At 44.5% G+C, this 19,267-nt stretch overlaps 2 protein-coding genes across 2 annotated transcripts; one reads left to right on the top strand and one right to left on the bottom strand.

Annotated features, from left to right (window-relative positions):
* Positions 1–13,594: 13,594 nt before the first annotated feature.
* On the bottom strand, positions 13,595–14,824 carry RNF113A (ring finger protein 113A). Its single transcript, XM_008706974.2, has one exon. It carries the CDS (start codon positions 14,675–14,677, stop codon positions 13,646–13,648), a length of 1,032 nt encoding a protein of 343 aa, XP_008705196.2. The 5' UTR covers positions 14,678–14,824; the 3' UTR covers positions 13,595–13,645.
* A 78-nt stretch (positions 14,825–14,902) lies between these two features.
* Positions 14,903–18,555, top strand: NDUFA1 (NADH:ubiquinone oxidoreductase subunit A1). The gene is made up of 3 exons (XM_008706975.2): positions 14,903–15,097; positions 15,984–16,073; positions 18,514–18,555. Exons 1-3 carry the CDS (start codon positions 14,996–14,998, stop codon positions 18,532–18,534), a joined length of 213 nt encoding a protein of 70 aa, XP_008705197.2. The 5' UTR covers positions 14,903–14,995; the 3' UTR covers positions 18,535–18,555.
* The last annotated feature ends 712 nt before the right edge of the window (positions 18,556–19,267 follow it).

The following is a 19,267-nucleotide window of genomic DNA, read 5'->3' as shown; positions in this document are numbered from 1 at the left end:
TTAAAAGATTTTATTTATTCATTTGAGAGAGAGAGAGAGAGAGAGAGCATGAGCAGGTGGAGAGGGAGAAGCAGGATTCTCGCCAGGCAGGGAGCCCAACATGGGGCTCAATTCCAGGGCTCTGGTATCATGAGCCGAGCTGAAGGCAGACGCTTAACTGACTGAGCCACCCAGGCCCCCCTCTATTTTATTTTTTTAAGTTTTATTTATTTAAGTAAATAAAACAGCTGTGGGGCTCTGAGATCAAGCCTGACTCCATTTCATTTATTTTATTTTTTTAAAAGTTTTTATTTATAATATTATTTGGGAGAGAAAGAGAGAAGCAGACTCCCCGCTGAGCAGGGAGCCTGAGATGGGATTTGATCCCAGGACCCCAAGGTCCTGACCTGAGCTGAAGGCAGACACTTAACTGAGCCACCCAGGTGCCCCAAGCCTGACTCCATTTTAAATGAGATTTCCCTGGGGCGCCTGGATGGCTCAGTCATTAAGCGTCTGCCTTCGGCTCAGGGCGTGATCCCGGAGTTATTCAATCAAGTCCAGCATCAGGCTCCTCTGCTGGGAGCCTGCTTCTTCCTCTCCCACTCCCTCTGCTTGTGTTCCCTCTCTCGCTGGCTGTTTCTCTCTCTCTCTCTGTCAAATAAATAAATAAATAATCTTTAAAAAAATAGATTTCCCTTTATTAATTTTCACAGGGTAAGCCCCCCACAAGGAATTATTGGAACCAAAATCAATAGTGCTGAAGCTGAGAAATCTTAAGTAGAGTCTAGAATGTAAGAGGAGTGGGCATGGGGGGGCATAAGATATGAAGCCAGAGAGGTAGGCCCGATTCTAGAGAATCTTGTTTTCCTGCTAAAAATAACTTGTTCTTTATCCTGGAGATTGGGATCAGAAAATAATTAAAGTAATTTTTAAAAACTTTTTTATTATGGAAATGTTCAAGTGTGCCTAAAAGTGGAGAGAATAGTATAATGAACCCCCATTGAGCAGTCCCTCAGTTTCAACAATTTTCAATTATCAGTATTTTTTCTAATCTTGAAGAATGTATTTATTTAAAACAGGAAAACTTTTGGGGCATTTGACTGGCTCAGTTGGAGGAGTGTGTGACTCTTGATTTTGGGGTCATGAGGTCAAGCCCCATGTTGGGTGCAGAGATTACTTAAATAAGTAAGTAAATAAATAAAACAGTGAAACTTTTGATACTGGAGTTTAATGATAAGGTAGGTTATTAGATCAAAACACTTCATTTTGAGAAAACTAGTGAGCTTGCATGATTGTTAGCTACTCTATTCTCTGGCAGAAGACATGATATATTATCCAGAAGTTTCATTTTGTTGGCACATTAAAAAATAAAAATTTAAAAAATTTTTTCATGAAAGGAAAGAACACAACATGAGATCTGTCCTCTTAACAGATTTTTAAGTGTGTGATACAGTATTGATTTCTAAGTGTAAAATACAGTATCGTTAACTATGTTTCTAGAACTTATTCATCTTACTTAACTGAAACTTTATACCCATTGATTAACAACTCCCCATATCGCCCTACCGCCAGCCTCTGTTAACCACCATTCTATTCTATGCTCCTATGAATTTGACTATTCTAGATACTCATCTAAGCGTAATCATGCATATTTGTCCTTCTGTGATTGACTTATTTCACTTAGCATAATGTCCTAAAGGTTTATCCATGTTACCACATATTGCAGGAGTTCCTTCTTTTTTTAAAAGATTTTATTTATTTATTTGAGAGAGAAAGAGAGAAAGTGCACTCGAGCAGGGCAGGGGCAGAGGGAAAGGGAGTGAGAGAATCTCAAGCAGACTCCATGCTGAGGGCCAACAGGGGGGCTCGATCTCATGACCCTGAGATCATGACCTGAGCCAAAATCAAGAGACAGACACTTAGCCGACCGGGCCATGCAGGTGCCCTGGATTTCCTTTTTTTAAGACTGAATAATATTCTATAGTGTATATATACACATTTTCTTTATTCATCTGTTGATGGACATTTAGGTGGTTTCCACATATGGGCTGTTAGGAATAGTGCTGCAATGAACATAGGAGTGCTAATCTCTTTGAGATCTTGATTTTAATTTTCTTGGATAAATATCCAGAAGTGGGATTTCTGGATCATATGGCAGTTCTATTTTGATTTAATTTTAACTTTGTAAAGATCTTTCGGACTGTTTTCCTTGCCAGCTGCACCAGCAATGTACGAGGGTTCCAGTCTCTCCACATCCTTGCCAACACTTGTCTTTTTGTTGTTCTTGTTGTTGTTGTTCTTGTTGTTGTTAATAGCCATCCTACAGGTTTGAGGTGATGTGATGGTTTTGATTTGCATTTACCTGATGATTAGTATCGTTGTGTATCTTTTCATGTATCGGTTGGCTATTTGTATATCTTTGAAAAATGTCTAATCAAGTCCTTAGCTCATTTTTTAATTGGGTTATCTAATTTAGTTAGTATTTTTTTTTACTATTGAGTTATAGGATTTCTTTATATATTTTGGAGATTTACCTCATATCAGATATACGGTTTGCAAATATTTTCTCCCATCCCTTAGCTCGCCTTTTCACCCTGTTGCTTCCTTTGCTGTGCAGAAGCCTTTGAGTTTAATGTAGTCCCACTTGTTTATTTTTGTTTTTGATGCCTGTACTTTTAGTGTCATATCTATGAAATCATTGTTAAGACTCATGTCATGATGTTATCTCATGTGTTTTCTTCTAGGATTTTTACAGTTTCAAGTCTTATATTTAAGTCATTAATCCATTTTGAGTTGATTTTGTGTATGGCATAAGATAAAGGTCCAATTTCTATCTTTTGCATGTGGATGTCCAGTTTTCCCAACAACTTTGGGAAGACTATCCATTACCCGTTGTGTAGTTTTGGCACCCTAATTCAATAAAGTTGCAGGATACAAAATTGACATATAAAAATCAGTTGCATTTCTTTTTTTTTTTAAGATTTATTTATTTGTCAGAGGGAGAGAGAGAGAGAGAGCAACTGAGGACAAGCAGGGAGAGCGGCAGGCAGAGGGAGAAACAGGCTCCCCACTGAGCAGGGAACCCGATACAGGACTCTAACCTAGCACCCTGGGATTATGACCTGAGCTGAAGGCAGACGCTTAACCGACTGAGCCACCCCGGTGTCCCAAACAGTTGCATTTCTATATACTAACAATGTTGTATCTGAAAAGGAAATTAGGAAAACAGTCCCATATATGATAGCATCAAAAATATAAAACACTTAGGTATAAACTTAACTAAGGAAGTGACTTGTACACTGAAAACTACAAAATACTGATGAAAGAAATTGAAAATACAAACAATGGGAAAGATACCACATGTTCAGGAATTGGAAGAATATTGTTAAAATATCCATATTACCCAAAGCAATCTACAGAGTCAATGCAATCCTTACCAAAATCCCAATGGGGGGCACCTGGATGGCTCAGTTGGTTAATTGTCAGACTCTTGGGTTTCAGCTCAGGTTGTGATCTTGGGGTCCTGGGATTGAGCCCCATGTTAGGCTCCGTGCTCAGGGTGGAGTCTGCTTGGGATTCTCTCTCTCTATCTCTCCCCCCCCCGCCCTTCTCCTCCCCCATGTGTGTGTGCTTGCTCTCTCTCTCTTTCTCAAATAAATGAATGAATCTTTTTAAAAAATTCTAATGAAATTTTTGACAGAAAAAACAATCCTAAAATTCATATGGAACCACATAGGATCCTGAAGAGCCAAAACAATCTTAAGAAAAAACAAAGTTGAAGGCATCACACTTCCTCATTTCAAAATATATTATAAAGCTATAGTAATTAAAACAGTGTGGTACTGGGGCGCCTGGCGGGCTCAGTCGGGGGAGCATGTGATGCTTGCTCTCAGGATTGTGGGTTTGAGCTCCACATTGGGTGTAGAGAGTACTTAAAAATAAAATCTTTAAAAAAAAATAAAACCTTTAAAAAAAACCAGTGTGATACTGGCAGACATTAAGACTGATGGAACAGAATAAAAAGCCCAGAAATAAAAATAATGATCAGTATTTTGTCAATCTTGTTTCAACTATCACTGAAGGATTTTAAACAGAAGAGTTGCATGAGGAGATTTACATTTTAGAGAAATCTCTGACAGCAGTTTCCAGGATAAATTAAAGGGGTTGAGATAGAGAGGAGAGAGCCAAATGAAGACAGTCTCAAACTCCTTACTTCCTACTGCCTTTTGAACTCACTTCAGTAAAGTTCACCTGCTTCCAAGCCTCAGGAACCATACTTGCCAGAGTCATCCATGGCCTCCCTTCCTGCCTTCAAATCCAGTGGTGACTTTTTATCTCACTAGACCTCTCAGTGGCATCTGACGTAGTCACTCACTCTGTCTTCCTTACCACCCTTGCTTCCCTTGGCTTCTGGGACCCCAGACTCTCCTGACTTATCTCTGATCTCACCAGTCAGTTCTCTGTGCCTTCTGCGGTTTCCTCCTCCCTCCATCCTCTAGAGTCTGAGGTTGGAGAGCTTTGGGGCTCGGGCCTTCAACGGCCTCTCTGTGCATTCACCTCCTCAAGGATCGCATTCAGTCTCAGGTCTTTTTTTTTTTTTTTTTAAGATTTTATTTATTTATTTGACAGAGATAGAGACAGCCAGCGAGAGAGGGAACACAAGCAGGGGGAGTGGGAGAGGAAGAAACAGGCTCATAGCAGAGGAGCCTGACGTGGGGCTCGATCCCATAACGCCAGGATCACGCCCTGAGCCGAAGGCAGACGCTTAACTGCTGTGCCACCCAGGCGCCCCATAGGTCTTTATTTTTTAAATAATTTTTTAAAAGATTTTATTTTTGTATTTAACAGGGGCAGGGGGCAACACAAGCAGGGGGAGTGGGAGAGGGAGAAGCAGACTTCCCGCTGAGCAGGGAGCCTGGTATGGGGCTTGATCTCCTGGGATCATGACCTGAGCCAAAGGCAGATGCTTAACAACTGAGCCACCCAGGGGCACCCAGTCTCAGGTCTTTAAACACTCCATCTGCAAGGATACCTGCTGCCCAGAACTTTCCTCTGGGCTCCAGACAGACCGATCCGGCTGCCTCCTGGACAGCTCCCTTTGGAGGTCTAATAGGCCTGTCAAACTTAGCACGTCCAAACTGAAGTCCTCCTGAGCCTCCCTGCCAATATCCCCCCCACCCCTTAATGGCAACCCTTCCAGTTGCTTGGGTGAAAACCTTCACATCATCCTAACACCTAACACCTCTCACATCCCAACATGCAGACTGCCCTGAGCCAGCAAGACCCCGCCGGTGACTGACTCCATGAGGATGATCAATTTGACCTTCGCTGCCTACCTGCAAGTGTCCACCCACCCACCGTTGCCCCACATTTTCCTAACAAGTCTGGAAGTATTTTCGGCACTTTGGAGACAGTCTTTGAGATGCTCGCCCACTTCCTGCTTTTGGCCTCACTGAAAGAAATTCCTTTTTTGTTTCAGGACCACTCATTTCTCTGCCTTTGGATCTTATCAGCCGTGACTGGTGTAGCCTGGTCTGTTTGGGACCTCTGGAGTGAGAAGCTCTTGTGACCCTGCACGCCAGCAACAAGCATGGGGGTGCTGAAAATACTGGGACCCTGATTACCCTGTCCTGGCTGGGTGGTTCCACACTGGCAGAGACAAGCTGAGAAGACCTGAGGCTACTGCCCTTCTCCTACGTAGCACTCAGGTCCTAGAGGGGGGATTTCACTCAGAAGCAAGTCATTCATCCTACCCCCAACTCTGTTGTCTTGGCTTGGAGATTTTTCCTTGGGGGAGAAGTAGTCACCACTCCTAATCTCTTTCCAAAAGAACTGACTTCATTGGCAACATAGGATGAGGAAGTTCAAGCTTAAGGATATTCTCTGTAAGGCCTTTTTTTTGGGGGGGGTTAAACTGTACCCCCAACTTGGGGCTCAAACTCACAACCCCGAGATCAAGAGTCGCTTCCTCTACCAACTCAGCCAGACAGGTGCCCTCAAGCTTAAGGATATTCTCACAAACAGTGGTGGTTGTGGTGAAGGGCCATTGGGAGATAGATTCAGTGGAGAGATACAAACTAAACTGTAGACCAGTTAATCTGCAAGAGAAATGGGTAAGGAGACAGCTGGGAGGAGGCCTCTTGGAGTCAGAACAATCTAACACTGTCAGGAGGAGCTGTTCCTTCAAAGGAACTCTAGTTTGATTGAGTTAGTCTAGCCAGCAGTTTATGCCCCAGGCTATTGTTGGACACACTAGAGCAATCATCCTGCAGTTAGTGCAGTTTAACATTTGCGTGCAGCCAGGAAAAGAGGCAAAGAGAAACCTGTCAAAACCACCGTCATCTCAGAGTGACTGTGGGCAAGCCCAAGGCCACACCCCTTGAGGAACAACATAATAGGCTTAATACTGGTGTGTGTTTTTTTGGGGGGGGGTGGTAGCAAGAATAGACTTAAATGAAATAATCCAGCTAGTTACTACAAACAATAAACACCCTGAAAGAGGGGGTGGGGAACCTTTACCTAGAGTTAGTACATTACCTAAAACATCCAGTTTCCAACAACAACAAAAAAATGTTGATATGCAAAGAAACAGGAAAGTATAACCCATACAGGGGGGCTGGGTTGGGGGTATGGAAAAGCAGGTGGCAAAAACTACCTGTGAGAATAACCCGATGTCATATTTCTTTTTCCTTTTAAAGATTTTATTTATCTGAGAGAGAGAGAGAGAGAGAGAGCAAGCACAAGCTGGGGGGGAAGGACAGAGGGAGAAGCAGACTCCTTGCTGAGCACAGAGCCCAATGTAGGGCTCGATCCCAGGACTCTGGGATCATGACCTGAGCCAAAGGCAGCCGCTGAACCCACTGAGCCACCCAGATGCCCCTACCAGATGTCATATTTAACAAAGACTTCAAAGTAGCCATTTTAGGGGCACCTGGCTGGCTCAGTCCGAAGAGCATGTGACTCTTGAAGTCAGGGTTGTGAGTTCAAGCCCCATGTTGGGTGTAGTAATTACTTAAATAAGTTAAACTTAAAAATAAAGTAGCCATTTTAAATAGGTTCAAGGAAATAGAGGAAACCATGATTAACGAAAGGTACGATGACATGTCATTCAAGAGAATGCAATAGACAGAAATCATATAAGAATAAGAACCGAATGGAAATTCTGGAGTTGGAAAGTATAGTAACTGAAATGAAAATTCCACTAGAGGGGCTTATATTAGTTTGCTAGGGCTGCCGCAACAAAATGCCACAGACTGGGTGCTTTAAGCAGCAGATATTTATTTCCTCACAGTTCTGGAGGCTAGAAATCCAAGATCAAGGTGTCTGCAAGTTTGGTTACTTCTGAGGCCTCCCTCCTTGGCTTGCAGATGACGGCCTTGCACTGTTCTTCATGTGGTCATTGCTCTGTGTACAGGTACCCCTAGTGTTTCCTCCTCTTACAAGGGCCTCACTTAGATTGGATCAGGGCCTACCTTACAAGATACAGTCAAGCTCATCAGGCTGAAATCAGGTGACCTCAGACACATTAATTCAGATCCATGCCAAAACAACACAGGTAAAAGTAATAGTTAGAAGAGGTCATTGAGAGGATGTGACTCCAGTTGACCTGTGAGTTAAGTGAGCTGGACCCAGGCAATAGGAGTCACCTCCGGCCCTCCCCTGTCCTTGGAATGTACATTCTGCCTGCCAGTCCTACAGTAGGAGCCATTTCTGTTTTGTTTTGTTTTTTTAAGATTTTATGTATTTATTTAATTTGTCAGAGAGAGCACGAGCACAAGCAGCGGGAGGGGCAGAGGGAGAGGGAGAAGCAGATTCCCCACTGAGCAGGGAGCCTGAGGTGGGACTCAGTCTCAGGACCCTGGGACCATGACTTGAGCCGAAGGCAGTCGCTTAACTGACTGAGCCTGGGACTGAGCCACCCAGGTGTCCCATAGGAGCCATTTCAAGGACACAGTCTTGTGGGCCCCCGGGTGGCTCAGTCAGTTGTGTCTGCCTTCAGCTCAGGTCATGATCCCAGGGTCCTGGGATCAAGTCCCATCTTGGGCTCCTCCTGCTCCTCCCTCTGCCTCTTACCCTCTCTCTCTGTCTCTCATGAATAAATAAGCGAAATCTTTAAAAAAAAAAAAAAAAAGGACACAGTCTTGAGAGATTTGTAATATGTTATTGAGACCATCTGGACTGGTTATGTGACTGATCCCTGTTAAGGCCTCTATATAAACTTTAAATATTCCGGTGGGCAGATGTGGAGATTTACTGATCTTTCAGCCACCCCTTTTTTTTTTCTTTTTTAAAGATTTTAGTTATTTATTTGACACAGAGAGACAGTGAGAGAGGGAACACAAGCAAGGAAAGTGGGAGAGCGAGAAGCAGGCTTCCCGCCAAGCAGGGAGCCTGATGCGGGGCTCGATCCCAGGACCTTTGGGATCGTGACCTGAGCCTAAGGCAGATGCTTAATGGCTGAGCCACCCAGGTGCCCCCCAAGACAAGTCTTGTAGGTAAGTTCCCCTGCTTATTAAACCTGCCACCTACCAATCTGGAGCGTTCTGCCTCTTTCTTTCGTCTCTCCTTGCCCTCTCTGTATGGGGGCCGATTTCAGATTGTATTAAGGGGAATTCCTGAGGTTATGAACCAACAGTAGTTATGTAATTATTAAAGACAATATAAATGCATATTTCTTTTCTTGTCTTAACTGATTTAAATAGTAACTGTATAAAATAATATGTATATGATAGATTGTTGGGCCTGTAACATATAGAAATCTAGTACATTTGCCAATTACAGCACAAAGGAGGTGGGTGGAGCAAAGATATATCGGGCTAAGTAAATGACTTCAGATGATAACTCAAACCTACCAGAACAAAGAGACTCGGAAATGATAAATAAGGTTAATATAACAGAAGGTATAAGTATATATATATATATATATATATATATATATATACTTTTCTCTCTTTCCTTAGCTCCTTTAAAAGTCATAAAATTATATATAACAATGTATTGTTAAGTTTGCAACATTTATAGATGTAATATTTTTAACAATATAACAAAAAGGGGTAGAAGGGGGCGCCTGGGTGGCTCAGTCAGTCAAGCATCTGCCTTTGGCTCAGGTCATGATCCCAGGGTCCTGGGATCAAGCCCCATGTCAGGCTCCCTACTCACTGGGGAGCCTGCTTATCCCTCTCCCTGTGCTGTTCCCCCTGCTTGTGCTCTCTCCAAATTATTTGAGAGAGAGCATGTGCACGGGAGTGGAGGGAGGAGCAGAAGGAGAGGGACAAGCAGACTCAAGCTGAGTGCAGAGCCTGATGCAGGGCCCAACATGGGGCCTGATCCCATGATCCTGAGATCATGACCTGAGCCGAAATCAAGAGTCAGATGCCTAACCGACTGAGCCACCCAGGCGCCTCCCTCCATTACTTTTCTTACCTCATCTTAGAGTTCTTTCCTTTTCCTTGAGTCCATGCCAGTTACATTTCTTCCTCCCTGTTCCTAGGACATGTCAGGCACTTTCCTGCCTCAGGGCCTTCGTGTTCTGTCTGGAATTCTCTTCCAGATACCTGCTTCATTTAGGTCTCTGCTCAAATGTTACCTTATCAGAAGAGGCCCTCCTTGACCATCCTATGAAAGATAGCATTCCCGCACACCACTGCACTCTTACTCTCTTACCTCGCTCTGTTGTTCTTCCCAGTACCTACCTCAATCCGATGTTATGTATATGTATGTGTACATCTGTCACCGTCTCTCATGTAAGGTCAGTGAGGGCGTGGACTTGTGCACGTGTCAGGGCTGCATCACCAGTGCTTAAATCAATGCCTGGCATGGAGTGGGTGCTCAGAAACTATGAAATGCATGTCCACCGCCTCCAGTCTAGTCGGGTCTCCTATCACCTGGGCTAGTGCTCCAGCCTCCTAAGTGTTCTCCCTGTCTCTCTTCTGATTCCTTCAACCCATTCTCCACACTGCAGAATTCTCTTTTTAAAATTCAAATAGGATCATCTCACTTTCTTTCTTAAAACCTTTTGATGGGGGCGCCTGGGTGGCTCAGTCATTAAGCGTCTGCCTTCCGCTCGAGGCGTGATCCCGGAGTCCTGGGATCGAGCCCCACATCAGGCTCCCTCCGCTGGGAGCCTGCTTCTTCCTCTCCCACTCCCCCTGCCTGTGTTCCCTCTCTCGCTGGCTGTCTCTCTCTGTCTAAATAAATAAATAAATAAATAAATAAATAAATAAAATCTTTAAAAAAAAAAAAAAACCTTTGATGTTGTCCCTTTGCCTTTCAGATAAAGCCCCGAGTCCTTAACATGACTTGCAAGGTGCCTGCTCTTCAGCCCCCGATTCCCTCGCCACCTTGTTTCTTTCCTGCAGCCATAGTGGACTGCTTTGAGTTCTTAGCTGAAGCCAGTCACTCACTTCAGGTCCTTACTCTGGATGTACTTACACCTCTGCCTGGGATACTTTTTCTCCTCCTCCCCTTGTAGGTCTCAGTTTGAGGGTCATTTCTAGGGGAGCCTTCGCTCCTCTCAGACGAGGTTGGCTTCTTCAGAGTCTGCTGCAGTCTTACCGCTGCTGGCATGCTGGCTTTTTTCCCCCACATAACTTAAAAAAAACCTAAGAACAAATGTTTAGTTTCCATCTATGAAGTGAAATTGCACCATTTAATTAAAAGGGATAAAAAATAGTTGACTTCGGAGCGCCTGGGTGGCTCAGTAGGTTAAGTATCTGTCTTGGGCTCGGGTCATGATCCCAGAGTCCTAGGATGGAGCCCATCCCCTGCCTGTGCTCTCTAATAAAATTTTTTAAAAAGTGAACTTTAAAAAAATGTAAACTTGTAAATATGAAAAATATTTTGAGTACACTATGGATATGTGTGCTTTTGTGGTTATGGTCTCTTTTTTATTTTATTTTTTTAAAGATTTTATTGATTTGTCAGAGAGAGCGAGCACTGGAGCGGCAGGCAGAGGGAGAAGCAGGCTCCCCACTGAGCAAGGAGGCCAGTGCAGGGATCCTGATGTGGGACTTGATCCCAGTGTCCTGGGATCATGACCTGAGCCAAAGGCAGACGCTTAACCTCTGAGCTACCCAGACATCCCAGTCCTTTTTCTTTTTTTTTTTTTTAAGATTTATTTTTAAAGGGGGTTGGGTAGAGAGAGAGAGAGCAGAGGGAGGGGCAAAGGGAGAGGGAGAGAGAGAATCCAAGTGGAGTCCCCACTGAGCACAGAGCCCTACACAGGGCTAGATTCCAGGATCCCGAGATCATGACCTGAGCCAAAATCAAGAGTCAGGTCATGAGCCTGGAGTCCAAGAATCAAGTCCTGCATCAGGCTCCCCACTCAGCAGGGAGTCTGCTTCTCCCTCTGACCCTCCACCCTTTCATGCTCTCTCTCAAATAAATAAATAAAATCCTAAAAAAATTAAAAGAATCTGCTGAATGTTGTGCATCGTAAGAATAATGCTCATTTGCATATATCTTGTATACTTTTTTTTGTATCCTCTATATATTGTATCTTCTATACTCTTAAGAGTCAGAGGCAGGTATTAAAACATGTGGAGCTGGGGCACCTGGGCCCGGTCAGTTAAGCGTCTGCCTTCAGCTGCTCCCCCTTCTCATGCTCTCTGTCAAATAAATAAATGAATAAATAAATAAATAAACAAATAAATAAATAAAAAGCATATGGAGTAGTAGACAAATGTTAGCTTCCTCTATTCTTTCTCTCAGCTCTTGACGACTAACTTTGTGATCTGTGCCTTTAATCCCATCCCTTGTCGGTTCTGGAGTGTAGTCAGCAGTAGCATTCTTTCCCTTTCATCTTTTTCTCCTGGACCCTTTTCCATCAGCTTAACTTTCTGAATATAAATTCTCAGGAACAGCAAAAAAAAAAATTCTTTTGCACCTCACTGCTGTATTTCTTTCATGACACTTTTTAGAACACTTCCTTCCTTTGCCTTCCATGGCATTGTACGCTCCTGTTTCTCTCTGTGTCTCCACAGTGTCCTGTTTCCTGTTCGGCTGCTGCTTTGTCCCATCATCCTTTAAGTGCTGTTTCCCCGGTGATGATTTCTTTAAGCACTTTCCCAATAGGCTTCTCATGTATCCCCACTGTACTTTATACATTCTCTTATAAAATGTATCACTTTGTATCAAGTACATTGATGATTCTGAACTCCTCCAAGGCTGGGATTGGGTTAATCCTGAGAGATAAACCCAGTGCACTTTTTCCCTTGTACTCATCACATCTGTCACTGTTTTTTTTTTTTTTTTTAAGATTTATTGGGGGGGGGGGCAGAGGGAGAGAGAATCTTAAGCAGACTCCCTGCTGAGCGCAGAGTCTGACATGGGGCTCCATCTCAATATCATGAGATCATGACCTGAGCCAAAATCAAGAGTCAGACACTTAACCGACTAAGCCCCCCAGGCACCCCACACCTGTTACTGTTTGATGTCTAGCTCCATGAAGACAGGCTGCGTCTATCTTGTTTGCTAATATCCCCTATGCCAAGCACAGTGCCTGACACTGAGTAGGGGCTCAAAGAATATATTCGAATGGATTAATGAGTGTGAATTTAAAAACTCTAAACCACAACTTACTGCATCTGTTTCCTGGGATCAGCACAAATGCTAATCAGATCAGTGAAAACTTATTCATCATTTGGTCTAACTGGCCTCCCTGCCTCTTGTCTTTCATCTTCCTGTAATCTATCCAATAGCCTGCAACCACAGTAACATTAAAAAAAAAAAAAAAGTGGTTTTGTTCCCCTCCCCAAACCTCTGCTATCTCATTACCTACAGAATATAGTCAAAGCTCCTCAGCCTGGATTCAAGGCTTTGGCCCCAATATCCGTTTCCGAACATCTCTGGGTTTATTTATGGTTTCTTATATGCCACGGACTGGGTTAGTCACTGAGGACTTCACAAACTAGTTGGGAAGACAGGTACATAGATTAACATGATCAGCTCTATTACAGTTTGTAAGAACACAGTTGCAGACAGCAGATTATAAAGTGTTAGGTTTTTGCCCTCTAAACTTGGCTTACAAGTTCCGTCTAGAACTGCAGTGTCCAATATAGTGGCTCCCAGCCACATTTCAGGTACTCAGCTGCCACCTGAAGCTGGAGGCTATCATACCGGACAGCACAGCGTAAGCCATTTCAATCATTCATGTAAGGGGGTTACCTGTGGTACTTTAAAGAGAGCAAGGACCATTTCCCATGCATGCATTCTGGGGCTAGCTACCAGCTCGCCCGCCCAATTCTCCCCCTCACCCCCCCTCCAGACACACAGCTTGGCTGGGGCAGATTCTGTAGTACAGGCTCCCAATAAAGCTCATGCACAGAGACACTTTTGTGAACTATTAAGTGATACAGAAACGTGATATAATCGGTTCAGTTCTTGCTTTCATTACAGCTTTACTTGAAGCAAATTCTAGCTCTTTTCTCGAACTTCTCCCATCCCCAAAATTTATGCCAAACGGTTCTGAAAAGTTCTGTTACACCCAGGCTGCATATGAACAGGTAAAAATCCAGACTGTACCCACCTCAAGGCTTTTACAAGCCATCCATCCAGGACCCTACTTCACCACCCGCCTTTTCCTTTCACTTTCCCTAGAAAGGAAGGACACGATGAATTAAGATTCCAAACAACAAAAGATTTATTTTGAGTTGTGAGAATAGGAAAACTAAGTGATGGGGATTGGACCCTCATCGGGGTCTTCTGGGAAATAGGAAGCACCACCCTCTTCCGCAGCTCGATGCTTCTCCAATTTAGCAATCACTTCTTTCGCTGGATTGAAGACGCCATTGGTCTGCTGGTCACAGACATAGCAGCGAGGGGTGGTGCGGAAATGCTGCAGTGCACAGCTCTCGCAGAAATAATGCCTGCATTTGGTGACAACTGGATTCTGGAAGGTCTGGCGACAGATGAAACACTTGAATGGTATTTCCTCATCATCGCTTCCCACTTCATAGTTTTCGTCCTCATAGACACCATAGCGACCCTCATCAAGCTCACGTTCGATCTGCCACCCGTGCTTGTAATCTGAGCGGTCATGGAGGAACTTGCAGCTGTCTCCGAAGCCGCAAAAGCCAGTCTCCTTGTAGTCCTTACAAATGTCGGGCTGATAATCCCAGCGCACGGTGGCACGCAGATGCTCGGGAGCTCGGATGGGGCCCTTCCTCACCATCCCGGAGGAAGCATTGCCCATAGACGTATCCTTGGGCTTCATGTATTTCTGATAATTATTGATGCCCCGATAGATCTTGTCATCTTCCTTGCCCCTCAGCTCCTCCTGGATCTTCTGGCTGCGCTCAAAGATGGCTTGTGCGTCACGCTCCTTCTCTGTGTCTAGCTCGTAGACAGCAGTCGCCCCCATATCCTCTGGTCCCACGGGCTTTGCCGAGCGGGTGGACTTGTACACCACGCCAAGACTCTCGGGCTCGTTCTCCTCCTCCTCGCTGCTCAAGGCGCCGTAAGCCGCCTTCTGTTTACCACTGCCACGAGTCTTCTGTATCATCGGATTGTGGATCGCCCGCTTCTTCTCCGGGCGAACCACAGTGCTGCCTTCGTCACTGCTGCTGCTGCTGTCTCCGGACTCCTGGTCGCAGACCGGGCGCTTTCTTCGGCCTGCAGCCCCTCTTCGCCCACTAGGCTTTTTGAAGAGGAAGGTGCACACCTGGTCCGCCGTCTTGCCCGGAGAAAGTTGCTCTGCCATTTTAGAGTGCCGAGCTCCGGAAGGCTGTGGCGTGCTCGGCCGCGCGGGGCCTTCTCACGTCACTGCACGTCGCGCGCTCGGCCGCCAGTCGGAGCGAAATGGGCCGCCCGTAGCGGACTGCGGGAGTGCGGGAGTGCGGGGATGCGAGGGTGCGAGCGCGCCGCTGCTGAGCCCTGCCGGCCCCCGTCGCTTCCTCCCGAGGCGTGCGTGGCCCCGCCCCGGGGGCAGCCTGCCGCGGAGCCTACTGGGAAGGGGCCGAGGCCCGGTCACCTTTACGGGGCAAGAAAGCAAGGGTTTGGCTCTGGCAAGCGCGGTGCGATGTGGTTCGAGATCCTGCCCGGGATGGGCATCATGGCCGTGTGCTTGGTCATCCCCGGCATAGTCACGGCGCACATCCACAGGTCCAGTAACGGGGGCAAGGTAAGGCGGCCTCTCCGGCGCGGCGTTACGGAACGGGCGGTGGGAGGCCACTGGGGTCCGGAGCCGCTCTCCGACCTGGGGAACACGAGGGTCGCCCCCCTCCATTCTTCGTGTTGCCTAAAAGCAGAGGTTTGCTGGACGAAACCCGACGGAAACCACATTCTGCTCTAGCAAGAAGCAGCTAGTTGTTGGGTGAAGAGTGGGCAACAGGGCGGAGTAGGTTCGGGGGGCTGGAAAGGTAGATTAGAAGGGGGATCCAAACTCCTGGGCGTCACTTTAGTCCTGCTTCCACTCCCTCGATCTCTGATCTTTTTATTGTAATTTCTCGCGTCCACGTCTCGGTACCTTCTCGGTTTTTAACCTTCCTACCCTTAAATGGGTTTTTACTTTGACATTTTTATCCCCCACCTTTTTCCCCAAGCCTTTAGGAATTTACCGCAAGATCCTGCTTTTCACATCAGGATTGTAATTTTCCTCTCCTCCTTCACGTTATCTCTAGAATACAGGGTATAATATTTTTGTTTTCTGTTTTTGTGATTGTTCTTCACGTGCGGTCTACCGCTATTGTTTCTTCTCTTTAAGGTCCCAAAAGGAAACAAGTAGTCGTGTCTTTAAAGTAAGGGGGAGGGGGCGGGGTGGCGGGAAGGAGGGAGAAAAGAAAAAAGAAAACAGATGCTGGTTAAAATCGAAAGTGTAAGAACTCACGGTTACCATTCTTAATTTTGAAGTTTAATCGTCCGATTTTATTTAGGATCTGGTCTTAATTTGGTTTTTGTTTCAGTGATGATTTCATTTTTCTAGAATGTCATTTATAAGTTCTGGTAGTCCTCTATTGGGTCACTCATTTTCATAAACATTGTGCAATAATAATTTCTTTTAATTGTAGGAAAAAAGGGTTGCCTATTATCCGTATCAGTGGAGTTTGATGCAAAGAGATAGACGTGTCTCTGGAGTTAATCGTTACCATGTGTCAAAGGTAAGGTGGCTCTCATGCTAGCCATCTGTCCGGGTTGAGATGGGTTCTGGTAATGTTTTGCCAAATGTCTTAACAGTGCTAATTTAATTTGCATTGTCGTCTGCCGGCGAAGTTGAGCAACCTTTCAAAGATTTCATGATCATTTGTATTTTTATTCTGTGGATTGTCTGCCTATGTGCTTTGCTTGTGTTGTTTTTTATGGGGGTTCTTTATATATTATGGTTTTTAATCTTTTATCTGTTTTATGTGTGGCAGGTCTGTCTTCACTTTATGATGTCTTTCATCGGATGGTTTTTAATTTTGGTGTTCAGTTTATCATACTTTGTCATTTCCGGATTTTGGGTTTTATGTTTTGCTTACAAATGACTTTCCTACCCAAGATTATAAATATGTTTTTAAAATTTCTCCAAATATTGTTTCTTTTTTCGTTTTCTTTTTTCACGTTTAGTGCTTTGACCCACCTACAGGCCATAATGTGAAATCACAGGATTTAACTTTACTTTTTTCCAAGAGATAGCCAGTTGTCACAATTATCCATTTATAGAACAGTCCATTTTTTATTTGAAATACCATTCTAGTAAACTAAATGTCCGTATACACATGGTCCTGTTTCATGAATACACTCTTTTATACTCCATGAGTTTGCCAGTTCCTGCACCCAATACCATATGTAAAGAATTACTGTAATTTTAAATTTGATTGAATCCTATGGAATTGCTGTTTTTGTAGGTCAGATAATAGCCAAGCAGGAGCATTTTCATATGACTAAAGCTGATAGTGTGTTCTTAGATCTTATAGGAGTTCATCTCCATTATTCTTTTTAAAAAATGTAGTTACAGGGGCGCCTGGGTGGCTCAGTCGTTATGTGTCTGCCTTCGGCTTGGGGCGTGATCCCAGGGTCTTGGGATTGAGCCCCACATCAGGCTCCTCCGCTGGGAGTCTGCTTCTTCCTCTCCCACTCCCCCTGCTTGTGTTCCCTCTCTCGCTGGTGGTCTCTCTCTCTGTCAAATAAATAAAATCTTTAAAAAAATATATAGTTACAGAATTTTAAATATTTTCTCCTTGCTCGTTTATTCTTCACAGTGAACGTAGGTTAATATTAATTTCATTTTATAGATGAGAAAACAGGGTCCGAGTGGTTAAATAACACTGTAAGGACTCAGCCAGGGTGCTCTGCTTGTCAGTGTCATGCTCTCCGAGAATCCGATGAGCGTGATGATAGAGATCTGCTCAGCTAAAGCAGTATTTCTCAATGTGTGGTCCAAGAATAACCAGCAGAATCAGCTGGCGTATGAGACAGAATGAAGATTCCTAATAGGATTTCTCCAGGGTGGCTCCTAGGACTATGCAGCTTTCATTTCTCTCAAGGGGATTCTGCCTGCGGTAGGGAACAAAATACCTGGACTGTGTTATTTTAACACTTGGAAGAAATGTCATCACTGATTAATCTTTTACGCTCTAGTTTCTGAAGTATTTGTCGTGAACTGAGGAAGAGTGGGTCTTCCGAATAAACAGTGTCATGCTTACAGGGCATGACAGAACTCCTGGAGTTGGGGGCCCCTGACCTTGAATTCTGGCTCTGCGACTTCTTATGGACTTCAGAGACTTTTAAGCTGAGTCTCCATTTGTTCACCTGTAAAAAAGTAGAATGAGGTTAATAGCGTCTTCCTCATGTTGGCTGTTCTTGTTTGTTTGTTTTTTTAATGGTTTTGCCTCGCCGTCCTTACTCTCTGAAGGGTCCAGGTGGGAACTGGTTTTCGTTCTGGTGAGCACGGCACTTTTCATATAAAGTGATATTTGCTGCTGTCAGAGAATGAAAACTAGAGATCATTACAGGTTATTCTTTTTACTTCTGTGATTATAAAATTCAGGTTAAGTTATTGTTGCCATTAGAGAAAGGTGGGACGTGCAAGTTCTTTCTTTAGTAAGAGAGCACGCCACTGACGCGGGAAGTGAGAGTACAGGCATTCCTCGTTGCGCGTACAGATACTGTGTTTTCTGCACATCGAAGGTTTGGGGCAGCCCTGCGTGGAGCGAGTGTGTGGGCGCCAGTTTTCCATCAGCATTTGCTCACTTTGTGTCACGTTTTGGTAATTCTCAAACTACTTCAAACTTCTTGTTATTATCATACTCGTCATGGTGGTCTGCGATCACTGCGACTCCCTGAGGACTCAGCTGATGGCTCCCGTTTCTTAGCACCAAGGTGTTTTGAAATTAAGGTGTGCACGTTGTCCTGTAGACGTACGCTATGGCACACTTAACAGACTGCAGCGTCGTGCAAACACGACTTGTCGGTGCACTGGGCCACCGAACACGTTCCTTCGACTCACTGTGCTGCCGTGGCTGGAGCTGACCCCACGGTGTCTCTGAGATACGCCTGTTCTTGTGCATTTTTGTGGCAACAGAATTCTCACATTTCCCTTTTTATTCTGTTTTTCAGGGTTTGGAGAATATCGATTAAGGAAGCATTTTCCTGATTGATGAAAAATAGCTCGGTCATGCTCGTCTACCCCTTCTAGAAGTTTATGCAGCGTATGCATGTAGTGCATAATAAAAACAACAAAAAAGTAATATCAAAAGCTTTTTTTACTTTTTTTTTTTAAACAGTATTACACAAGCTCAAGCAGTCTACCCGATGTAACTTTATCACCTTAAAAAAAACTAGGAGGCAAGTGAGGCTTAAAATTATAGATAGAAGGTACAGCAAGCACCTGTCCCCGTGCCCACTGCCTAACGTGTCATACGTGGTAGTTGTTACTGTTGGAGTAGATAGGAATGTATTAAAAAGGACATCATTCTGGGGCGCCTGGGCGGCTCAGTCAGTGAAGCGTCTGCCTGCGACTCAGGTCATGATCCCAGGGTCCTGGGATCGAGCCCCGCATCAGGCTCCCTGCTCAGTGCAGAGTCTGCTTCTCTCTCTCCCTCTGCCATTCCCCCTGCTTGTGCTCTCTCACTCTCGCTCGCTCTCACATAAATACATAAGTAAATAAAATTTTTTTTAAAAGTTACCATTCCTTTAGAGATTTCTAGGAGAATTTAGAAAAAGTAGTACTTTTTTTTCCCTGGTTCCTTTTCTAGGTGATTCCTATTGTATTAAATTCCGGGTAGAATGCTTTTTAGTTTAGTTTCGTTTAGATTCTTTTTAGTGATCCCTACACCCAGTGTGGGGGCTCGAACCGACGACCCTGAGATCA

The sequence above is a fragment of the Ursus maritimus genome, assembly GCF_017311325.1.
Source record: "Ursus maritimus isolate PB19 chromosome X unlocalized genomic scaffold, ASM1731132v1 scaffold_X1, whole genome shotgun sequence".
NCBI classification, from domain to species: domain Eukaryota; kingdom Metazoa; phylum Chordata; class Mammalia; order Carnivora; family Ursidae; genus Ursus; species Ursus maritimus.
Note: the sequence above shows the minus strand (reverse complement) of the source record. Positions and strands in the feature narration are given on the sequence as shown.

Coding starts and splice junctions, on each gene's coding strand:
- RNF113A (XM_008706974.2), bottom strand. CDS start 14,677: ATGGCAGAGCAACTTTCTCCGGGCAAGACGGCGGACCAGGTGTGCACC.
- NDUFA1 (XM_008706975.2), top strand. CDS start 14,996: ATGTGGTTCGAGATCCTGCCCGGGATGGGCATCATGGCCGTGTGCTTG. Junction 15,098..15,983: donor GGTCCAGTAACGGGGGCAAG/GTAAGGCGGCCT, acceptor TTTTAATTGTAG/GAAAAAAGGGTTGCCTATTA. Junction 16,074..18,513: donor ATCGTTACCATGTGTCAAAG/GTAAGGTGGCTC, acceptor TCTGTTTTTCAG/GGTTTGGAGAATATCGATTA.